At 52.0% G+C, this 22063-nt stretch overlaps 4 protein-coding genes and 2 pseudogenes across 4 annotated transcripts; 5 read left to right on the forward strand and 1 right to left on the reverse strand.

Annotated features, from left to right (window-relative positions):
- Positions 1-1617: 1617 nt before the first annotated feature.
- SAPIO_CDS1036 (uncharacterized protein) lies at positions 1618-2803 on the forward strand (the record flags this gene model as incomplete). The annotated part of the gene is made up of 2 exons (XM_016783958.1): positions 1618-2067; positions 2135-2803. The coding sequence occupies 2 exons, from the start codon at positions 1618-1620 to the stop codon at positions 2801-2803; spliced, it is 1119 nt and encodes a 372-aa protein (XP_016645964.1).
- Positions 2804-3434: 631 nt separating this feature from the next.
- On the reverse strand, positions 3435-7529 carry SAPIO_CDS1037 (IKI3 family protein; the record flags this gene model as incomplete). The annotated part of the gene is made up of 3 exons (XM_016783967.1): positions 3435-5112; positions 5175-7301; positions 7366-7529. 3 exons carry the CDS (start codon positions 7527-7529, stop codon positions 3435-3437), a joined length of 3969 nt encoding a protein of 1322 aa, XP_016645965.1.
- Positions 7530-8388: 859 nt separating this feature from the next.
- Positions 8389-9540, forward strand: SAPIO_CDS1038 (annotated as a pseudogene; the record flags this gene model as incomplete).
- A 5901-nt stretch (positions 9541-15441) lies between these two features.
- On the forward strand, positions 15442-16383 carry SAPIO_CDS1039 (uncharacterized protein; the record flags this gene model as incomplete). Its single annotated transcript, XM_016783982.1, has 3 exons — positions 15442-15459; positions 15543-15706; positions 15906-16383. 3 exons carry the CDS (start codon positions 15442-15444, stop codon positions 16381-16383), a joined length of 660 nt encoding a protein of 219 aa, XP_016645966.1.
- A 1186-nt stretch (positions 16384-17569) lies between these two features.
- Positions 17570-18388, forward strand: SAPIO_CDS1040 (annotated as a pseudogene; the record flags this gene model as incomplete).
- Positions 18389-19010: 622 nt separating this feature from the next.
- SAPIO_CDS1041 (uncharacterized protein) lies at positions 19011-21276 on the forward strand (the record flags this gene model as incomplete). The annotated part of the gene is made up of 3 exons (XM_016784000.1): positions 19011-20421; positions 20501-20710; positions 20807-21276. 3 exons carry the CDS (start codon positions 19011-19013, stop codon positions 21274-21276), a joined length of 2091 nt encoding a protein of 696 aa, XP_016645967.1.
- Between the last annotated feature and the right edge of the window lie 787 nt (positions 21277-22063).

Below are 22063 nucleotides of genomic sequence, written 5' to 3' on the forward strand. Positions count from 1 at the left end.
GACTGGTGATGCACCCATGAGCCAGTGTGCTGACCGTGTGCACCGAGTGGATCCGGGAGGCAACCAGGCCTCATGGAGTTACTTCATCGTCACGGGAGGAGGAGTTCCATTCGATGACCTCAGAGAATTAATTTAGGCTCTGGGTCCTTTACACCGGACTTGGGGGCTCTGGAAAGACGGGGACTGCCCAGATGTTGGCCGGTATCTACTAGTGTAGATATTAAACCTAGGTTCGCTTCAGCCAGGCTGTGCAACCATCCATTTAGACTTTTGATGCCAATGGACCAGACATCTTTCCAGGACATGACGAAGAAGGCTGAGCAACCGAGCTTAAAGATTCAAAGAAATTGGCTGTCACCCGAAACACAGACCTGATAACATGTCCTACAAGTGTTGCGGCTGACGCGATTTTAGGGGTTGTGTGGCTTGATCTGCAGCATAGAGATGTGAATTGTGTGTCGAAGCAGCCGCCATGATTTCGATGTCGACAGTTCCAACGGCAGCGAGCCAGCCAATATTATCCCTAGAACGAAAGCGGTAATGCGATGCTGCATCTCTCACAGTTGAATCAACCAGCGTCCAGTAGCATTGCGGCGAATGCATTTCCATAGGGCGAGTTCCCAGACTGGGAATGCACTTCGACAGGACGAAGCCAGTCTTACACCGACACCTTGGTTCGACAAGGAAGACTCAATATTCTTACTTTGTGCTCGGCACTCCTGCACCCTCAACCACTGAGATACGACATCAAAATGCGGTATTGGTATTGATTACGCGTATCCCGGGACACAGGGCAACGGATTCGGTCTAATGCGGGGACTGAGACGATGTAGCCTGTGGAGCCACCCCCAAAGTCCTATGCAACTCAACTCGCATCGGGTCGGGTCCTAGGACTTTGTCGGCTCTCCATTGCAACTTGCAGCAAAAGCGTTGCTAGGGTCATGTGCAACCGATCGGGCGGACTCACCGTCTCCTTTGGTTTGTTCCATGGTTGCTCTTTGGAATCGGGGAATGGACCGCCTGGCTGCGCCTGTTGATCCACAAAAATTCCCAGTTAAAGACCTTGGCAGTAATCCAATGGACTCGTATTCTCCTCACGACCTTGATACGACATTACATTTTTACCTTCGATGATGTAAAACCCGAGTGGCTTGCTGCCTCAGCCTTGGTTTTGTTTCCAAGCGGAAGGTTATGCCCAGGGAGGCCAGGTCAGACGGACGACCAGATGTCACCAACACAGACACCATCGAATCCGTTGAAGCCAATCGTCCATACAGTGTGTAAATGGAAGGCAACCCACACTGTACATAGCGAGGTCGAGGAACAAAGGTACAAATTTATATGGTCTGTGCGCGCTTCTTCTCGTTGTTGCGCGCACGTGAGTTGGTAGCTCCGCGATAAGAAATTTTGAAGATTCAACTTGGCGTGATGTGCATCGACAACCGAAGCAGCGTCGGGACGCCATTCTCTACGCCCAACTCCAATTAGCCGATCAACCGACCGTCGAGGCCTTAGAAGAGAGGGGAGGGCCTTGTCCGGGTCCCTGCAGCTGCCTTTCTTACTTCTCGAACCTGACCAATTCCTCTCCAAGATATCCCTTCTTCCAGCGAATCCGCCATGGACAAGCTCGTTCAACGCACCATCAAGGCCGAGAGGCAGGTCACCCGCCGCCTCAAGAACCAAGCCAACAAGGCCTACCGCCGCGAGCTCCGGGACCGTATCCGTCACGCCAAGGCCGGCGTCGAGGACCTCAACAGGAACATCGCCGAAGCGAGGCGCGCCCGCCACGAGCGCTGGGAGCTTGGCCCCATAGCCCCGAACCGGACGGCTAATACCGGACATGGCATTGTGACCGAACATGCTAGGACGGCGAGGCAGACGAACGACTTCCTGCTGCGTCCGTTCGAGCTCGAGGCGAGGTGCGGTTGGGCTGGGGGTGCTAAGTTCTTGAACCTTGCTGTGGGCGATCGGGTTGTGATTACGGAGGGTCATGACAAGGGGAATATTGATACCATTTCGGCGATTAACAAGTCTACTGGGACTGTTGAACTGAAGGAGCATGGAAAAGTAATGACCCACCTACGCCACAAACTCTACCTTCAAGATTAAACACCCAGATCCTAACATCTAACAGCTCGTCGCGAAATCCCCCGAATGGCTCATCGGCAAAAAAGTCAGTGGCGACCAAACCTACCCTGAACGCTCCGTCGCCCCCATGGCCATCCCCATCTCAGCCATCCGCCTCGTGCACCCCATCACCGACGCCGAAACCGGCACGACGCGGGACGTGATCGTCCGCTCCCTACGCCACGCCAACGTCCGCCGCGACCGCCTCACCAAATCGACGGAATGGGATCGCTACGTACCCGGCCTCAACGTCATCATCCCCTGGCCCGAGAAGACCGACCCCGAGGAGGTCCAGCACAAGGTCGACACGGCCCGCAAGGAAGTCTCCGACGTCACTTTTGTGCCCACGCTTTTGCGCCCGCCCATGCCTGAGACTCTCATCAACGAGCTGAGGAACCAGTTCTCGCGCTTCAGGACGCGTCACGAGCCTTGGTACCTTGAGAAGAAGCAGGCTGAGGCTAATGCTATCAAGGAGCAGAGGAAGGCTGTGGATACTATGCTCACGCCTCTCCAGGAGTTTAATAGGCAGCAGAGGGAGATTAGGAAGAGCTTGGGACAACCTGTGCTTACGGAGCAGATGATGGAGAAGATTGGTGCTGTTATTGTGAAGAATCGGACAAGGATTTTGGAGTCGTCGGGTATCTCTACTGTCTCGACGTCTGAGAAGTCAGCGTGATGGAAGCGGTAGGTAGATCTTGAACGTGGAGAGTAAAGGTCGGAGGAGCTATTTATGTGTACGTTTTAAGGAGTGTTGGTGGGAAAGATATTGAGGAGGGAAAAAGATGCTGTATCAAGAATTTGCATATAGACCTGTTCTTGTGCAGCCTCATTAGGCTGTGCAGGTAGTGTATTCTATACAATGTATTCCACGCTCTAGTTTTTTATTTTTTATTTGCTCTTTTCTCCCTGCAAGTCCGTTCTCTTCTGCCGGGTGCCATCCCAGATGTAAGAAAGGACTCGTATGTACGTACGTAGATGACATCGGAGCCGGAAGATCAAGGTTAGTATTTTGAAACTGCTCCTCGATCTTTGTCTCGCGGCTTGACTCTAAGAATGAGATAACTGCGAACTCGTACTAGGAATAGAAATAACTCGGCCCCGTAGGCTCGCTAAACCCCATCTGCCTCTTCTGGAAATTCGTCTTCTTTTGAAGTTTGGAAGCGATCAAGTTGCAAAAGGGGGGTCTTGCGGGATGCGCTCGAGTCTCGGTTGACCACGAGATTTATATGAACAAGGATAGATAACTTTTTAAACTACCATGACGCCCCTTTTTACCAGTCATATTTCCCGTAGCCTACATCTCTTCTCTATCCAAGTAACGTAAGCCTACGAACCTCGGTGATCATAGGAGGCTCTTGCTTCTTCCCCTGACTCTCCAACAAATCATGCAACACAGCATCGGCCCCAGTCGGCCTCAACACTCCCTCCTCGGTCTGCCCATCCGCCTCCTGCTTCTCTTCCTGCGGGAACACCTTCCCGATAGCCACCTTACAAGCCGCCACAACCTCCGCCATTAGAGCCTCCACCGCCCTCGCCCTCTCCTGCATACCCCTCCTCACAAGCGCAAAAACAAGCCTCTCAACCTCGCCCTTAGCACCTTCGACCCGGTCCACTAATCTGCGCACACTGTTTACGAGATACTCTTCCTCGTAGACCGTTCCCTTCCTGCCTCTGGCCCGCTTCTTCTCCTCCCGCCTCCTATTCTTACTCGTCGCGCGGCTCACACCCGTGCCGACCGTGCCCACGCTGCCCGATTTACCGGTATACCTCGTGAACAAGCTGGCGCTCGTGCTGATCCTCGAGCTGGCGGCTACGGAGATGTCGTCGGGGATGTCCTCACCGCCAGCGCGCTCGCCCTCGTAAAACGCTAGGGGATCCTCGGCGGCGCGTTTCCTGAGCTCGAGGATACGGGGGACTTGGGCCTTGAGTTGTGATTTGCAGTCGGCTAGGAATTCGGTGCTGCTGCTGAGGGCCTCTGTTATGCCTGTATCCACAGCCGTCGGGAGGAGTTCGGGCTGTCCCCTACGGACAACTAGGCGCATGGCATCGGCGAAATGGTAGCCCTTGCAAAGACACTTTACGGCCATCTCGAGCGAAGAGAGGTATTCGTCGTGGATAGTGGCAGCAGAGGCATAGTCCTTGGCCTCCCACAATGCTTCCGCCAGATCTGTAGCGAGTTCGTCTAGAGCTGCGCCTGAAATTGGCGGCGTCTGCAGCTGTGAGGTGAAGAGACACTCTCGCCAACAAGTAGCACCGGCTGATCGGTAACAGCTGGTAGCCTTCTGGTAATTCTCCAGTGACTCATACGCCAAGCCAGCTTCCCTGAATTGCGACTTGGACTCTAGATGCGCAGCGTATAACTCCATAATCACATTAGATCGCTCCCGATCATACCGGTATGTCTCTAGAGCCTTCTGGTAAAGGCCATGCTTGACGACATAGTTTTGCAGCTCATCGAACGCGTTAAGCTCCTTGAGATGTAAGAGTGCCTTCTCGCGCCGATTCAAGTAGTCGTCTATAGTGAATCGCCGCCTTAGTTCTGTCATTTCGTGCAAGCTCTGAACGAAGGGCAGGTACTCTCGAGGGTCCTTTTGCGCCTGCTGGGCTACCAACAATGTGAGCTCAAGGTCATATAGGCCAAGAGCATGTTCGTAAAGCCTGTTCACGTCGACTAGGAAGCAAATATGCTCGACCGCCTTCTCCGCAAGGCTTTCGTCTTCTCGCATCAGCCCGGCCACGAGACTCAAGCCGTCCTCAAGAGCAGGTGGCACCTTGCAGACGTGGGCAGTTATCGTATTTTGAAGGTTCGTTGCCTTGCGGCTTTGGAGACCACGCAAAACTGCATCACAGATCCTATTTACTTTGCTGGTGGATTTGTCAGTTTCCTCCGCCCCCTTCTCTTGAGCTGCTTCACCAAAGCCGTCAACAACAGCCGCATTTTGGCGTTTGGTATCTTTGTACATTGTCTGAGTGACATCTTCTTCCCTGATCTCTAGTTAGTATGCGCTGTAGAGTGTAAACAAAAAGACTGTGAATTGAAAACATACTTGAGAGACGAGAGAAAGAGGTCAATATAAGTGACGTCTTCTAGTTGGTCGAGGAACAGGCCAACATTCGAAATGAACTGCGCTGGGCGGTGATCGTAAAGAATATTCATATCAACTCGCTGGGTACGGCAGTAGGAGAACGCCCGCTTATAGTTCTTCTCGTCGATAAGCTTCCTGATTCCGGCGACGACCATGGCTCTAGGGAAGATGGTCTCCACGTTGCCCCTAGGCATTTGCAGAACAAGGCTCATATTGGTGGGGATGGCCGTCACAAGTCGAGCTCCTCGCTCGATACTCCGACACCGCTCGTCCGTTTCGGGATCATCTGCGGGGACCTCCATCGAGTCAACGTCATCGAGGTGAATGAACTTCACCAGATGGTTATTGGTAGTGAAAATTATGTGATTGGGGGTAACCAAGAACGACGTGCAGTTCCTTGCAAGGACCCTGTTACCGGCGTAGAGGAGGCCATTTCTCGTCTGGCCAATAGCAAGGAGGTCCTCACCAACAGTGACGATTCGGCTCCAGGGCAGCAGGCTAGCAAACTTGAGATCCAGTGGCTCGGCGAAGCCTCCAAATACCGCCTGTACACTTCCGCCGCGCCCTTGCACATAACCATTGACCGTAGCTCCGTCCATGTAACTTGACGTCGTTGCCAACAGGACCGAGGCGTCCGCAGCAAGCGGGATCGAGTCGAGCCACTGTACACTGTTGTTTGAAGGATCGATTGCAAACGGTCGTGCAAGAGTGGTGTATGATTGGCTTAGGATACTGAACTCTCCTTCACCGGATTGGAATATCTGTAGGGCAGACTCCTTGCCAAAGGCTTGGTCAGCGTCTGCGATAGAGCCCTTTGCAACTAGACTAGGGGCAACCCTGCGCCCATTTTTCGTCGTCCAAGAGTATACATCGACACCTCGGGTATGCAAAACGGCGATAAGATCGTCGTTATAGCCAAGGGAAACATCTATAGCATTTCCCTCGACGGTGACTTGGAACATGGACATGGGAGGCGGAATGTTCGCTGTCCTGAAAGGGGTGAGGTTGATAGTGCTGCCGTCGATGACGGCGGCCGCGCCGAAGTCATTGGGAGGCGCAAGGGTTCCTTGCGTCGTGGTGAAATTGTACTCGGAGAATAGTACGGTATCTATTGGCATGTGTGAGCGTGATTCCCTGCCTGGGAAGGACTGGAGATCGATACCTTTGATAACGGTTGTAAGCCGGAGCGCCTTCTCGGGGTGCCATGCCAGCCCTACCACCTCAGATGGTGCAAGGGGAACTTCTTGCTTTAGGTACCAGTGATAGTTACCCATCGTCCATAACTGGACAGAATGGGAGAATGTCACGGCCAGGACTGTAGAGTCAGAGTTCCACTCGAGTCTTATCCTCTCACTGGAGGAGCGCAAGCTGAACTGTCCGTGCCTCAAACCATTTCTCTCGAAGAACACAACATCGACACGGTCTGACAGCCTCTGGATACCCGCAATGAGATTTCCCGACGGCCTCCAGCTCAAGGCGCCCTCCAACCCATCGACAGGCTCGCTGACGCTATCGAGCGCCCCCTCACGGCTATAGACACGGATCACTCTCCGTTTGCCATCTTGGATGGAGTTTACTGAGACGTAAGCGCCGTCTCCACGCCAACTGATGGCGGTGGAGTTATCGTCATTTGGACTCAACACTCCTTCATCAACTTTTTCAGGTATCGTGGGGTCCCTCAAGGCTCTTGCTCCGCGTCCTTGGAATTGTGTCTCCTTCTTACCCCATCCCACCGACACATGTTTGGAAATCTTCAGGTCGTCAACCGTCATTTTGGTCTGTGTGATAGGGTCAAAGTCGCGGTCCATGAATAGAACCTCGTCAGCTTTAGTGATTACGAGTAAAAGCTCTTCATCCGGAGACCAGCGAGCAGCAGCGATCCCATCATCTATGCTGCCCACAATCTCGATGTGGGGACCGTCTTCTGGGTCCAGAGACTCGCTCTCCCTCACTATAACGAAGTCCCCATTTGCGAAAATAAGCGAGGTAGTGAGGGTATCGCTAGCATGATGAAGACTTAAAACTCTATCCACCGGTGCATCAGGGCTTGCAACCTGAAGCTCCCAAGACGCGATGGACTTTTCAACTCTTTACGAAGTTAGTTCATGCTAGCTCCGTTATGGTTTTCTCACAGAGCCTTTTTTGGACTTACATTTCTGATCCTTTCTCTCCAAGCCTTACGAGCTCTATGGTAGATCTTCCTTCACTAGGCCCAATCGCGCATATCACTTCGTCTTTGGCGGGGTCCCAGCAGGTGGCTGTAATGGGCCCTGGATGCTCCCACGAGCCATATCGAATGGTACGCAGGTTGCGCATCGCGGGCAAGCAGAAAGAGCTGTAAAACTGTCTTGAGAGTCGGTTGCAATGTAGTGATATTTGAAGCTCTCAATTTACAAGCCTTGAAGTCATTGACAAATCTTGATACTTTTTTTGGATGAGGGCAGAGTCATAGTGGTACAGAAACATTTAGTATCGAGTACAATGATATTCGCTGCATTTAGCATTGTAAATTTGTATATAGTGCTATTTTCATCACTTACACATTGTATCTCATCATCCAACCAATGAGAGTTGTTCAGGATGGATGTGAGGGCAGACCGCCTTCCAAAGTTGGAATGCACAGTAAAAGATGTATATCGACACCGTCTCCAGTCCAGTGAACGGCAAGTGACGCTGAGCCCGGATTTAGTTGGATGCAAAAAATCCTCGGCATCAATGGACTCAATTGCTCTCGGTCCTACCGCATGACGTTACAATGGGCAGGTCAGAGTCGTAGAAGAGATCTCGTGTCCAGCTGAATCCGAGATCGAAAAGGCAATCAAAGCTTAATCCGAACGAAAACTTCACGGATCTGGAGAGGAAAAAAAAATTATTCCTTCTTTTTTTGGGCTCTCCCGACAACTTTGTGGCGTGTTGAATTGCCTCAATCAACCCTCTGCGAAACAATTCGCCTCGTTAGTCTGGTGTGTGTCTGGCGATCAGTTGACCGAGCCGAGTATCTCTCTCCACCTCCGACTGCCGACTAAGACTTTCTCTCTAGCCATCCAACCTCTTATATTCATTCGTCCCCCTTGCCGCGCTCGCCCTGCCAGCTGAACTCCCCCTGTTTCCCCAGAATCTCAAAATATTATCATTACTTCTTGGTTTTAGACTCTTTAGATTTACGGACGCCAGCATGGACGAAGCATTCAATCAACACGCCTCTCGGCGAAAGAACCGATCTTCCACGAATCTCAATCGACTTTCCCTCGCGCCCTTAACCTCTCGATTACCCCTCGAAGACTTGGACGGCAACACCGATGCATATTCTGGACACCGCTCGCAACGTAGCATATCATATATCGAGGGGAAATCAGCCCCAACTACTCCGAGGTTACTCTCCCGCTCCGCGGCTCGGTCCCCAACGCGTGCCCGCATCTCGCAGATATCAGGGACAACCCTCCCCAAGAGCAAATCAGCGACCCACCTAGCACTATCTACCACACAAATCCGAGAACGAGGGGTCGTTTCAGGCACTGGCTCCCCCGTCCGACGCCGGAAAGAAGAACCTTTAATATCAGACCTTGCCGATCGAGACTGGCTCTTCCGAACCGGCGCGTTGATGAGCAGCGAGGCTAGGGAGTTCAAGGGCCAGGCTTGGCTGGTGTCGAGAGCTAGCTCGACCAGTCTCACGCTTCCTCGGGAAGATGAGGATGAGGATCTTTTTGAGCAGCAGCTTGAACGTGAGAGGGAATATGCGAGCCGACACTCCAGTCGCAGGGGCAGTCTTGCCAATCTGAACCATGTTCGGACCTCGGAGAGTAGCCACAACGGCCGGTCGATTAGCCGATCCCAAAGCCGGCCCCACAGCCGATCACACAGCAGACCTGAGAGCCGTGCCCGCATGTTCTCCCCTGTGGACCGGGCCGACTTGGATGAGTACTTCGGTCAAAGCCCAGAAGGCGAAGACTACATCGCCGGGCCCGACTTTATCAATCTTGATGAACGTCTCGAAGCCCTCGGCAAAGAGGCCGCTCAGGATGACGAGGCTGCCGTCCGGAGATTAGTCCGGCGAGGCCAGACCGGCAGGGACTCCTGGCTTGCCAGCGTCCTGGGGTGGTCGCTTTTCGCGGTTGAGGAGGATGACGACGAATCAGAAAGCGACGATGACAATACTGATGCGGACACGGAGGGCAGGCCGACGACGAGCAGCAGGAGCTCTTCAGCGAGACATCTGGATAGACTTACCAAACTCCCTGAGGAACCGATCCCTCCGCCACAAGCCGATGAGGGCGGATGGAATGATGCCGCGTGGCTTTTAAGTGTGGCATCCAAGGTGATACTCTGAGGGAGTATATGACTTAAAAAGTTGTCCTTTTTTCCACACATAAACTGGCGTAAAGGAAGACAGATATCTTGTTTGAGTATTCGCTACATCGAAGTACACGATTGCACATAAGAACGCGCTGGGTTTGCTTCAACCCCGAACAGGCAGACTCTTGAAATGCAGGCGAACCAGTTTCTGCATCCATACCACATTATCACCTAACAAGGGTCTGCGCTAGCAAGACTCCCTGCATCGCCTTGCCCGCCCGAGGTGTCCGCGTAGCTTACGCCATTCTTGGGTCACATCTAGACGCTTTGCCAACGATATCCTCCCGCACTCCAAGCCTGGTTTTCAACGCCTATTGGTACAGGAGGAAGCTTTTCCCCCCGCACCCCCGCGGAGTTGCCTGTGGCAGCATGGGATAGGCCGAGCCGGGCTCACTTTGGGACTACTAATAGCAACCTTCAGATGCGTTGCATGGGAAACAACGGTGTTATTCTAGAAGGAGAGACCTGAGAGTTCTTTAATCGCTTAATATTGAATCGACATGATTCCGAGATATGTGCGCCTGATACTACTTCAATATACGTTTTGTCATGTTGTTCATTATCACACCCGCTTTGTTCGCATGCGGTCATGGTTGCAGGGAAGAGAAGGCCCAGGCTATGTCGATTTAGTAATGAGTTGCATTCGGCTACATTACGCGGACAGAAGTCAGCAAAGAGGAAGGGTTTCTTCTCCTCTCCGATGAATCCTAGCCACTCATATGCCACGAAAGTGCGCATGATGAGTTGGCGACCATCGCTAGGCCCTACAGCACAGATGAGGATTTGCAATCCCCCTGTACATGTCGTTTACGCGAGGGGCACCACCATTCTCGATGCTCGGACTAGTCCTTGGGTGTTCCGAGGTCATACATGGACCCCAAACCTGTTTTAGACGGGCGGGCTTAGAACGCGGTAGCATTGCATACTAGGCGGGAGGGACGAGAATGTGATAGCTCCTTGGCAAATTCCTTGTGGAATTTCTCATGTTCAAGAGGTTAAAAGTGAAGGTTGGGATGAGGGGCGGAAACGGAGGGCCCACATTGGGAGAAAAGGGTTGCTCTCCTGTTGGCCAAGCTTGAATTTGCCAAACATGAATAGAGTCTTGAGGAAGAGAGGTGCCCTTGACCTTGACGGTAAGGCTCGAATGCGGGTTCGTTCGGCGGCTCTGAATATATCACGATGCTCGCAATCCGTCCCCTCTCAGCACGATATCCGAGTCCCGCTCTTGATAGACGGAGCTTGTGTGGCTTCTTTCTTGTGGAGTCTTATCCCCGAAGGATTTAGGTAGACAGCGAGCATGTTGTATTGACGATGGGGTATTTCCTAAGGCTTCTGGGTGACAACTTCTCCTTATTCTGACACGGAGTCTCCTTTGAGCGAGATTTAATGAGCATCTCTGTTCTTAATGTGGGAAATTGGTTTAGTGGCTCTCATTTTCGAGATGACAGCCCTGTCCCGGAAACCTCCCCCAGTCATGAAGTTGGGGCTGTCCAGAAAGGAGCTGATGAGAGAGTTCGGGTTCTCAACGAAACTTGATGTAATTGTTTGATCTGATTGTCATCTGTAATGCGAATGTTAGTCCAGAACATTTGACTTATTCTCCGTTTGACGAATCCCCTACTAACAAAGGGGTGGAAAGGATGGGAGGAAAGCCTGCAAAATGACCGTCTTGGCAAGGGACAGAACCACTAGTTTTAGCGCAAACACCGTGCTGGGTATCGAATAACATCCACGACCAGGGGAGTCGAGGTCTTCAATGTCGTTTAAGATGTGACCGTCGTGAGACTGGTCTCTCCATGCACGATCATCCTGGACTATGTATGGAGGGAAACTAGGACCGCATTAGGGCCGGGTCTAGATAGGAACATTAATCTCATAATGCCCCAGCTAGTCCCTAGCGAAATTTGACAAGCGAGCTGAAAAAAGGACATCCTAAACAGAACCAGGGACTCAATCGACGGAGATGGTAGCTTAGAAGAGAAGCCCCGCCTTCTCCACCTCATCACAATTTCCGCTCCTCCATCGTCCCTACTTCGTACTTGAGAATCAATTGATCTTTCCGAACATGTGTCCAACTAATCTAATTTAATTGAATTCAGAAGTTACGCGGGACATCAGATCTTTCTTCGATGTTCCTTCTGGAAATGGGTACTGCATGGAGAAGGTACCTGCTGTGCCACCACCCGTCTCTACCCATTTTGGCCGGAGTTTTCGCAAACCGGTGAAAGCGTGACTGCTGAGCCTGCGAACTAACGTTACTATGACGTAGTTTGGACCCAGGGAGGGGTAACGTCTTAATAATAACCCGAACCACCCCCTCCAACAGTGACCACACTGACCACTTTGACCCGGACACGGCAAAAAAATCCCGACCAAGTAGGAAGTGCGAAGCACAAGTATAAAAGCGTACCAAGTCAACATTTAAACTCATTTACTGACATTGTACCACGGTGCCGACTTCCTCGAGATCTCTCATCCAGATCTCGGCATCCCGACTGTGTAACTAAACTTAATTTCTGAAGGCACTATACTTTCTGTCATCTCTTCTAGCGATATTGGAAAGTTAATGAAACAAGAATGGTCGCGGCAGAGACCCGGTTCTTATGTTTGGTTTGGGGGCTTCAAGGTTACGTTTTTGTCCCAGATTCCGCTGCCTTGGAACTGGGTTGCAAGCCGGGGGTTGCGCACCGACATTACGATGTTCTCTCTACTCGAGGAAGAATGATTTCCGTAAATGATATTGACAGTAGCTTGGAGGAGGAGCCCTGTCAAAGTACATAGTAGCTCCATAGCACGGCACTCTTCTCGAGAAAGCAACCTCCTTTTGCAGTTGAGGCAATACGGGTTTGTTGGATGCCGATTTATGTAGTTCTTGGACTGCTTCGAAACGACATAGTCTCTGTTATAATACTTACTGCCGCAGTCAATCCCTTGGCGCAAGTCGAAAGCCACCTAACGCCCCCTACCTCGTAGGCTTGGACGCCACTACTTCATAGTACTCACGCGCTATTACTCTCGATACATCTACAGTTGTACTACCAGTTTGAGTTCCATACCAGGGATGCTAGTGCTGGTTGTTGATAGGGCGCTGACACATACGTACGTCCAAAGTATGGACATCACACGACATACGAAGCCAAACAGCGCCGAGAAGCGTGATTTCTCGGCACATATTTCGTACAACAACGAAAGAAGACCATTTGTGCACCGGGGCTAGATTAAAGAAGCCGGTCTGGAGATAGGGGCGGTCGATACGTCAGTAGAGAAGGATAGCGGGGGCCATTCAAATCGTGACGTGGAGTGGTTGTTGACCCTGGTACACTCTGGCGGGGGATCCAACTGCACAGTCCATCACCATCAGCATAATCCTTGGTAATAATATGTTCTTTGTATCCCCCTTGGACAGCCTTGCCCAAATCCAGCGGGATTTGACGCCTTTGGTTGGCATGGGCACGATATCCCTTGATTGCGATATCATTAAGTTCGAAAGGGACGACATCTCCAAACTCGTGGGAAAATGCGAGCCCTTACCTATGGAATTCCGCGGCATAACGATAAACATCGCAATCTCTCGCCGCTCAGGTCGACATCTGGAGTACCACCATGAGTATATCGCCGCCCAAGGCGGATCACCATGTGCCTAGAGATTCGTTGAACTAGGTACATGCATGCTACATGATAGAACGTGGGACGTACTGTTTTGGTAACAACGGGAACGAGTGTCCTAGGGAGCAAGCGCCCTCCAGAGATGCGCTGGGGCTACCGAGCACGCGTGCTTCCGCGATCGTACACGGCCGATGGGAACTCTTGACATCAGGAGAGAAGGAGGTGAGTCAAAAAGTACTCATATCTCACTAGACCACCCATCCGCATGCGCCACTAATGCTGATCGGGACCCATGTCCGTCTCTACGGAGTACGAGGCTTTGGAGATGCGCCGACCGTTGGTGGCATCGCGGATGTGAGACAGGACAGCAATGACCCAGCCACACACTGGCAAAAACCCCCGCGAATCCCAAACGTATGGGCCGATAGACGGAAACAGCACGGGCATCCCAGGGGTCCCTAGCACCTCAAGTTGTCTTCGTTTACTCGTAAATTTAGGAAGGAAGGTAAATGAGTTAGATGGATCAATGTGGATAGAACATAAACTTACCAAGGGGCGAGGCTCGCGACCCATCTCAACGTATTGGGACTTTTTTTTTGGACGTCTTGATCGCCGCTTGGAAGTCTTCAATATGTTGAGATGATTGCTCCAATGGAGCGAGAATCGAGTACATGTACATAGCAAGCAGCACAACATATCTTCTAGCCAAGAGTCTCTTTCATTCGATGGTGGAGTATATGTACTTCATGTACATACTCACAGAAGACTTGATAGACTCGGTCCGTCCTGTCCTTGGATTTGGACCCTGTCACATTCAATATTGACGTCTAAGTCCTGTCAAGTTTGGCAGCTTCGACCCACATCGCAAATTGAACCCGCTCGATGTACTTCGTTCGTGCAGGTCGTCGCGGTAGCAGTTGCCTGCGCTGCTGGGGTCCTTTCGGGTCTAGACGGCCCAGCCAGCGTCTGTGTACTTCTGTGCTTGTACACTACGTATGTACTTGTAGCTGTACTCCGTAGACGGTCTAGATTGATGCCGTCGATGTGTGGAAGGTGTGGGTGGTGCGCTTGGTCGTGTGTGTGAATGTCTCTGCGTATGTGGAAGTCGATGTGGACTTGGATGTGGATGTCTGGGTCGAGGGGTAAAGCGAGGGAGCGCCGCGATTGATCGAAACCAACTCCCGCCAACTTGCAGCCCACCCAGTCAAGGCCACTTTTTCTTCAAGTCTCCTTATAATAGCAACAAGGAGCCCCTCCACCGCCTCCATCTCCTGAAGTCCTGAAATGTGAATTTATTTCCCAGATCCAAGAGACCTTTTGATTCATTTCCTCATTTTCTCTCTTGTCTACAAGTTTGGCGAGAGAAAGCCCCCCCAATCATCCAGCAAGCCTCCCTTGCCTCAACCACGTCGTTGCGGTTGTTTTGCCAGTGTTTAGTGTTTTCTTCGCATAAGCTCAGCTCTTCGTTGCGTCACCACTTCTTATCCCCTAGTGGCCTTTAACCCCGCGCACCAGCTCACGCCCACATCGATTCCCCGCTCTGCTCTACGCTATCTCGTCTTTGCTCTTCGCTCTCTCCGAAGGTCCTGGAGCTAGAGACTTTTACCTGCCCGCTTGTTTTGAAAAGTAAACACTGAACTATCAATCTTTCTACGAAGTATGCGAGGTGCCCTCTGTACCAGCGTCTCTCTCCGCGCCATCACCACCCCTCCTGCTAACCTCTTGTGAAAGGGTAAGCAGAAATATCACGAGACGATATTTGGCCAGGTAAGAGTGATTTTCATTTTATCCAATCCCAGCGGTGTGACCACCATGGCACATCTCCCGGCTTGGCGCTTGATCACATTTTAGGGGTTTAATCTCCTTTTTTGTGCCATCAATGGTGAATTGGATTTGCGTCATTGCCTCTCGCGCCTTGATTGAGCACACGATGGGGCCATCTTCGCGCCTCGTTGTCCTCCCTTGCCAAGTAATTACGCGTTGAGTTTTTTTTATCTTGTATTTACCGTCTAACTTTACTCCCTGCTCTAGAGAAAAGCTAGCCTCTCGGTCCTTTTTTGTTTTCTTTTACGAAAACTTCATCGTCTTCCGAGAACAAGGCTATTGTCGCCTCTTACACGGCCTAACCTTGACCCCGCAACAGCTCCTGTGAGGTCAATAAACCGATCCCCCTCCGAAGTCGAGTATCACAGCCGGACGGTCGATTCGCCTCCTATTATTGTCTTCCCATAGGGCCTATTTATATTTTAATTTTTTTTTATCCTTGAAAATGGCAGCCTCCGAAAACGTGCGTCGCAAAAGCCTGCAATATTATCGTGGGACAAAACATCCCTGAAGCCAACGGGGCGCTGACCAAAAGTATGGGAGCAGGAGCTCAGGACCTTCTTCGGTGACCTCTCGAAGAGCATCGACATCCCGACCTTCGACCAGATCTTGCAGATGGACGATGACCAGGAGAGGGAGTTTAGTCGGACACTCGTTTTCGAGTTCCTCGAGCAGGCTGAAGATACTTTTGGGCGCATACAAAAAAGCCTGTACGTTCACTCCTCTTCGATCCCAGATCCCGCTCGGTATCCTTCCGTAGCGATCTCGACGTACTTTCGCTGTGAGGTACCCGGTTGATGGTCGTATGGCATTTCGGTCCTTGCGACGTAGTGGTGGCCTCGTTATGGCCGCGGTGACGATCTCCATACGGCTTCGTTCGTGGCTAATTTCGAAATGTCCGTGTCACAGAGACGAACAAGACCTTCCAGACCTCTCATCGAAAGGCCACTACCTCAAGGGATCATCGGCGACTTTAGGCCTAATCAAGATCCGAGACAGCTGCGAGAAGATTCAACGATATGGTTTGAAAGAGAACGTGGACGGAACTCCCGAGCCTGACGAGGAACTATGCCTGAAGCGCATCAAGAACACTCTAACGGAACTCCGAGATGATTTCGACGAGATTGCTAAGGCATTGAAGAGGTTTTACAGAGCGGATGAAGAAGACGGGGAGGAGGACGACTCGGAGGAAGAAGATGATGAGGAAGAGGATAAGGCGGAAGAGTCAAAGAATGACAAGGCCCAAGAGCCTGCTTCCACGGAAGGGGCTAAAACCGCAGGTGACGCCGAGCAGGACACAAAAAAGGGTAACGGACCGAAGGCCAGCGCTGATGCAGCCGCAGCTACAGACAAGGAGGATACAGCGAAGGAGGCCGGCGCCAGGTAAAATACCCTCTTGTACCTGTGTGTGCTTTTGTTTCTTCCTTGGAGTTGTGTCATTACACAATGCCGGACTTGGCAGCCTCGACGACGACATGTGTAAAATGAATTGGCCTCCTCCGCTGATTACCGAGGAGGAAAGGAGGGGGAGGTGGCGGGTTGACGTGCCGTTTTTCCCTTTGAATAGACTCCTGGTGGAAACCACGGACTGTTCTTTTAAACCCCTGACTTGCAGACACACGTCGAGTTCTCTCTCATCATGTATCGTTCAACCCTCTTACATCGTCCCTACTGTACCTATGCACAAGTTCCACGGATCATCTGGCTTCTAGACATGGTGTGTGAACGGACGAGGAGCCGACAGTTTGGATACCTCATCGCACATCTTTTACAGAAGGATCGAGGCTGCCTAGGGTCCAAGTTCTCCCACAGATTGGCAGAGGAGAGGAAGTGCATTTTGGAAATTAGCCTAGCTTGTATATTGGAAGTGTAAGAAAATGGGCTAGTGACCAGTTTCCTTTTAAGTAGTAGATATCAAGTTCGCTTCGAGTGGTCCCCAACTCTTTTCTGCTTAACCGGATGTAAGGCTTTGGTCTTGCGACACTTCATGTTGCTTCTTGCGTCTCTGGCATAGTCGGCAGCTTCCCTTGCGGTGTCTACAGGATGATGTTGAGGTCAGTTAATCGCCGGCTCCCCTTCTACTTTGAGAACCCAGAAAGGAAAAGAAAAAAGATAAAAGAGAGGGAAAAAAAAGGGAGAAGGGGGGGGGAGGAGGAGGTTCTCGAGATACAAGAGACGCAAGAGGATAAGAGCGCCAACTTCAATTTTTTGACAATTGGGGATAATTGATAACCGGGGTTCTGTGGGTGTAATACTGAGAGAGTGTATCAAAATGAACAATTGAAGGGGCAAAGGCACAGGAACTTGACGAAAACGGTCGGGATTCAAAAACTTTAGCGAATGCACCTCACCTCGAAGTACATCCACCTCTCATCAATAGCAGGAAGCAACATTGAAGCGTCCTCCGAGTCCAAGCCCGACTAGAATTTTGCCACAATCCAGACATCAATTGGACCTTTTTCACACCCCAAGTTCCAAGCCCGACCTTACAAGCTTCCATAGGGGGACCTTTACGAAGGAAACCGAAATAAACCCAGCATTTTTTTTAAGGGACTTCACATATGATCCGAAGGATGGCAGCCTCTACGCCCAAAAAACCACCCCTCACACACTTCCTCTGCATACCCCTCGTGACGGCCGTCTCGCGAACGCAACTCTCCCTCCGCCTCGCCGAATTCCGAGACGACATCACAAGCCCAAACAGCTTTGCAGTACCCTTGGGCGCTGTCCGGCCCCTGGGAACGCTCCACCTGACGCTCGGCGTGATGAGCCTCAAAGAGGACGGCAAGCTCGAAGAAGCGACGGAACTACTCAAAGGGTTGAAACTAGGGGAGATCCTGGAGTCGGTGCGGGAAGCGGAGAGGGAGAAGAGGAAGACACAGCAACAGCTCACGGTGATGGCCGCGGTTACGGACGGAGTGGAAGTAGTGGCCTCTTCTTCTTCTTCTGCGGTAACGGGATTGACGATTTCGCTTAGGGGATTGCAGACGATGCAGAAGCCGGCGCAGGCGACGGTGTTATATGCGGCGCCGATGGATGAGGCGGGGTTATTGTATCCGTTCTGTGAGAGGGTGAGGGGGGTTTTCAGAGAGGCTGGGCTGGTTGTTGATGACGGGAGGGCGTTGCTTTTGCATGCTACAGTGGTGAATACGATTTACGTCAAGGATAACAACAACGGCAACAGCTCGAGGGGGAATAGGAGAGGGAATGGGAATGGAAGGGGGAGGAGGGCGTTGGCGTTGGATGCTAGGGCTATCTTGGATCGGTATGAGGAGTTTGCTTGGATCGATGGTCATGTGGTTGAGGGGGTTGCGATCTGTAAGATGGGGGCTAAGGAGGTGGATGGGGATGATGGGCAGGCTTATGAGGTTGTTGCGGAGGTTGGGTTCTAGAGGAGGGAGGCGTTGGGGTGGGATGGTCTGAGGGATTGATGCGGATGAGGTGGTGATGGATGGCCTTTGTTAGACTGTGCTGATATGCTTCTGGGTTATGCGGAAGGGATGAAGTAGAGACGGGATATAGTATGGAACCTCAATCCTCTTGACAGGCCATACAAGAGGTAGAACATAACTATTAAACGAGACGGACTCGTTTACTTTGCGGTTGTCAAAGACCATGGAGGGCATCGTACGGCATGCGTCGGGATCTTGCCTCCGCCCGCATTCCCGGGACATCATGATGCGAGGAGCCGTAGTATGGATCGATCGCATTTCTTGGGAACAATGAATCTAGCCTGTCATAATCAAGACTCAAAACATCATGTCACTTATTGTGTGTGGTTGGAAATCAAATGTGCCACTCCACAAGAGGCCGAAATATGGATGCCTATTTTCTGCCCCCGACATGTAAAGCTCGATCAACGGGACCAGGATGGAAGAGGAACTCTTTGTCCCCAGACAACTTTTAAAACAGCACGAAACTGCGCATTAGCGGCGGCAGACTAGAGCAGACGAACCAGTCAATGTGAAGCTGAGCTGCTCACCTTTCCATGTTGTCTACGAAAGTACCCGTATTATGCGCCTCTCAGATGTCAGCGTCAGCTTACAGGGGATGATGTCGCTAACGCCATTCTCGGAAACGCCCCCAACGTCCCCCAATGCCCCGAACTTCCCCGCTGCCCTACAGCGCCTTATGCCCTGGAACCTCCCCTCACCACCAACACCACAGCGGGAGCGGGACCAGGCTCGGACTAAACTGGCGGCGGGGCATCCAGGCATCCACGACGACTTGGACAGCTTCAGCTCCAGCACCTCAAACTACAATCACTCGACAAGACATACAAAAACAGCTGCGCCGACGAGAAAGAGTCCAAATCCCCATCGCGGCCCGAATAAATCGAATCGCCGACCGAATTGGCTCTACCCCGATCAAAAACAACAAGAAGACCAAGCTCCCCTCCTCGACCAGGCTCACCCACCACCAGTACTTGCCCGTTCCGGCCCCTCAATCCTCCCCAGTAATACGAGTCGTCGAGCGCCCCATTCTTCGCACCCGACGACACACAGCGAGGCTTCACCAGCGTCGTTCCCCCGGCCGCGAAGCCACGGCTATGGGAGGACGCACATAGCGGAAGGCATATCGACGCTAGATCGAGACAGACGGCGGGGCGGCGCCGGCGGAGGAAGGGAGAAGGAACAGCGCGCGGCTGGGATGAGCAGTTCGGGTGGCGGAGCGGGGACGGCGGCAGCGGCTGAGAAGAGGAGAAGTCTACATGTTTCCAAGACGGGAGGTTCCAGTTCCGGCGGGGGCTCCGTGGGAGGAGGGTCAAGAGGGAGGAGTGGTAGTGTGGGTAAGGGTGCATTGATTGCGCCGCCGCCTAAGGCTTTCCAAGCAGGGCCGGCGAGTTCGTCATCCTCTGATAGGGCAGAGGATGGACATGGACACGGGCCCGAGGCGGGGTCTTCTGCCGGGTCTGGGAAGGAAGGGAACTCTTCTTCTTCGGGATCGACGCCCACTCCAGTTACTGCGGCGGCCATGGTAGCGGCGCTCAAGGAGAAGGATGAAAAGATTGCCATGCTGCAGAGGGAACTAAGTATCATGGAGACGGAATTCGCCAAGGAGCTGGACAGACTGTCGCAGAACGAGAGCGAGACGGCTACGTTTTGGCAGAACAAGCACAGCGCTCTGAACCAGCAGTTTCTACGCGCCGACACGGAGCTGAGGCTGCTGCGGGCGGAGGTGGAGGTACGGAGGGGCGAGAGGGAGGAGTTGAGGGAAGGGTGGGATATACTGAGGAAGCAGGTAAGGGAAAGGGACGAGGAGATTGCGGGGCTGATGGCGCAGGTGAGGGGGTTGAAGGAGTGGGTTAGCACGAGTACGAGGTCGGATGCGCAGACGACGGATGAAGTGTTTGGGGAGGGGATGGCGAAGTTGGCGAATAGTTTGCAGAATTGGGTTATTGTCAACTTTCGGAAAGCGAAGCTTGGTGGGTGTTCTTCTTTTATGTCCTTCGTTTTCTTTTCTGCCGTCTTCACGATACTTTTATACTAATGGAGTCGAAGTAGATCTTATAAATGCCTCGCCGGAGATGCTGGAGAACCTTCGCAATCTTGTGCCCATGTACGAGGAGCTCGCGCCTGTGGCCAAGGTACATCTATTACAGTCTGTGGTTTCCGGGATACTGGTAGATATGGTGTTTAATGCCTACTATGTTGGTCTCTCGAAGGAGCAAACGGAGCGATTTAGACAGATGGAGGATCTCCTTCGATCCTTTGGTAAGTTTTCCCCACCAAAAGCAGCACTACTAGCTTCACCCTCTGCCCACCCACTCTTTCCAACCAACTATATTGACCCTGCTTTTATGTCCTCAGCCGACTCAGACGCGCCCATAAACCAATGGCGCTCCTCAACCCTCTCCATCCTCCGCCGCGACTCCTCCAAACGCCTCGCCACCGAAACCGAAACCCTCACAGCGGCCGTCATCGCCCGCATCAACACGACCCTCGACGCCCTAACAGACGACTGTTCCACCCCCCAGCGCGACCAGACGCTCCGCAGCCTCGTGCAAAGCTCCGTCGACCTCGCGCGGCTGCTGGCGGTGCAAAAGGCCGAGTTCCGGGTGTGGATGCCGGGCATGGTGGCGCACCAGCGGACGACGTTCGACGGGCGGACGATGGAGGATCTGGGCGGGGAGGAGGACGACGAGGAGGGGCTCTCGGCTCGGGAGATTTGGTGCGTGGCGTTTCCGGGGGTGATTAAGAGGGGGGACGAGAGTGGGGGGCATTTGCAGTTTGAGAATGTTATTGCGAAGGCAAGGGTTTTGTGTAGGCCGGAGGAGTGAGGGTTTTTTTGGTGAGGGGGGATGGAGTTGGTGTGTTGTTGATAGACTTGGTTTATGAGGATATGAACTACTTGGGTTTCTTTTATTCCATTTTATATTATCTATCACTTTTTGGGTGTTTATGGTTTATGAAAGATGATTCTGGGAAAATGTTTCACGATGCGGCCCCAGGGAAGGAGCCTTTTGATATCAATCTATCACGACTCTCCTCGTCCTAAGGAGCAGGCGGACCGTAGATGGGTCGCCCCAGTACCAATTCTTCCTCTTTTTTTGTTGCTTTTTATTAGTATTTGATATGAAAAATGGAAAAGGTCAAAAATGAGGAGCATCCATCTATTTTTTTTCTCTTTTCTTTTTATTTTCATTTCAGAATGAATAGTTGATGCTTGATGCGGCCTTTACGAACAAATGCCTTCCAAGTCAGCTTGGATAAGAGGGAAGATGTCGACAGTACGAAGTAGAGTTAGAGCGTTAGACCATTGGTTGACTTCCGCCCAACTCCCAGACAATCCCAGACGCTCCCAGACGCTCCGTAGCGCCCGCTCCCGCGGCGCATTTTGAGTTGGCGCTGTCTACACTTCTGCACACACAACCCGCCCAATCCCTCGAAGCCCCGCATCTTGTCTCGTCCCTACCTGCATTGCATCGCTCATTCCCTCGTGCGTCATCCTTTTTTTCCTGAAGCGTGTTCGACGCGATACCGACTCGGAAAAAAAAAGCGAGAGAAGAAAAAAAAAGACGAGAAAAGCAAAAGAAAAATACATCACCTCTTTTTTATTGCCCCCGA

The sequence above is a fragment of the Scedosporium apiospermum genome (assembly GCF_000732125.1).
Source record: "Scedosporium apiospermum strain IHEM 14462 chromosome Unknown SEQ_SAPIO_0044, whole genome shotgun sequence".
In the NCBI taxonomy this organism is placed as follows: domain Eukaryota; kingdom Fungi; phylum Ascomycota; class Sordariomycetes; order Microascales; family Microascaceae; genus Scedosporium; species Scedosporium apiospermum.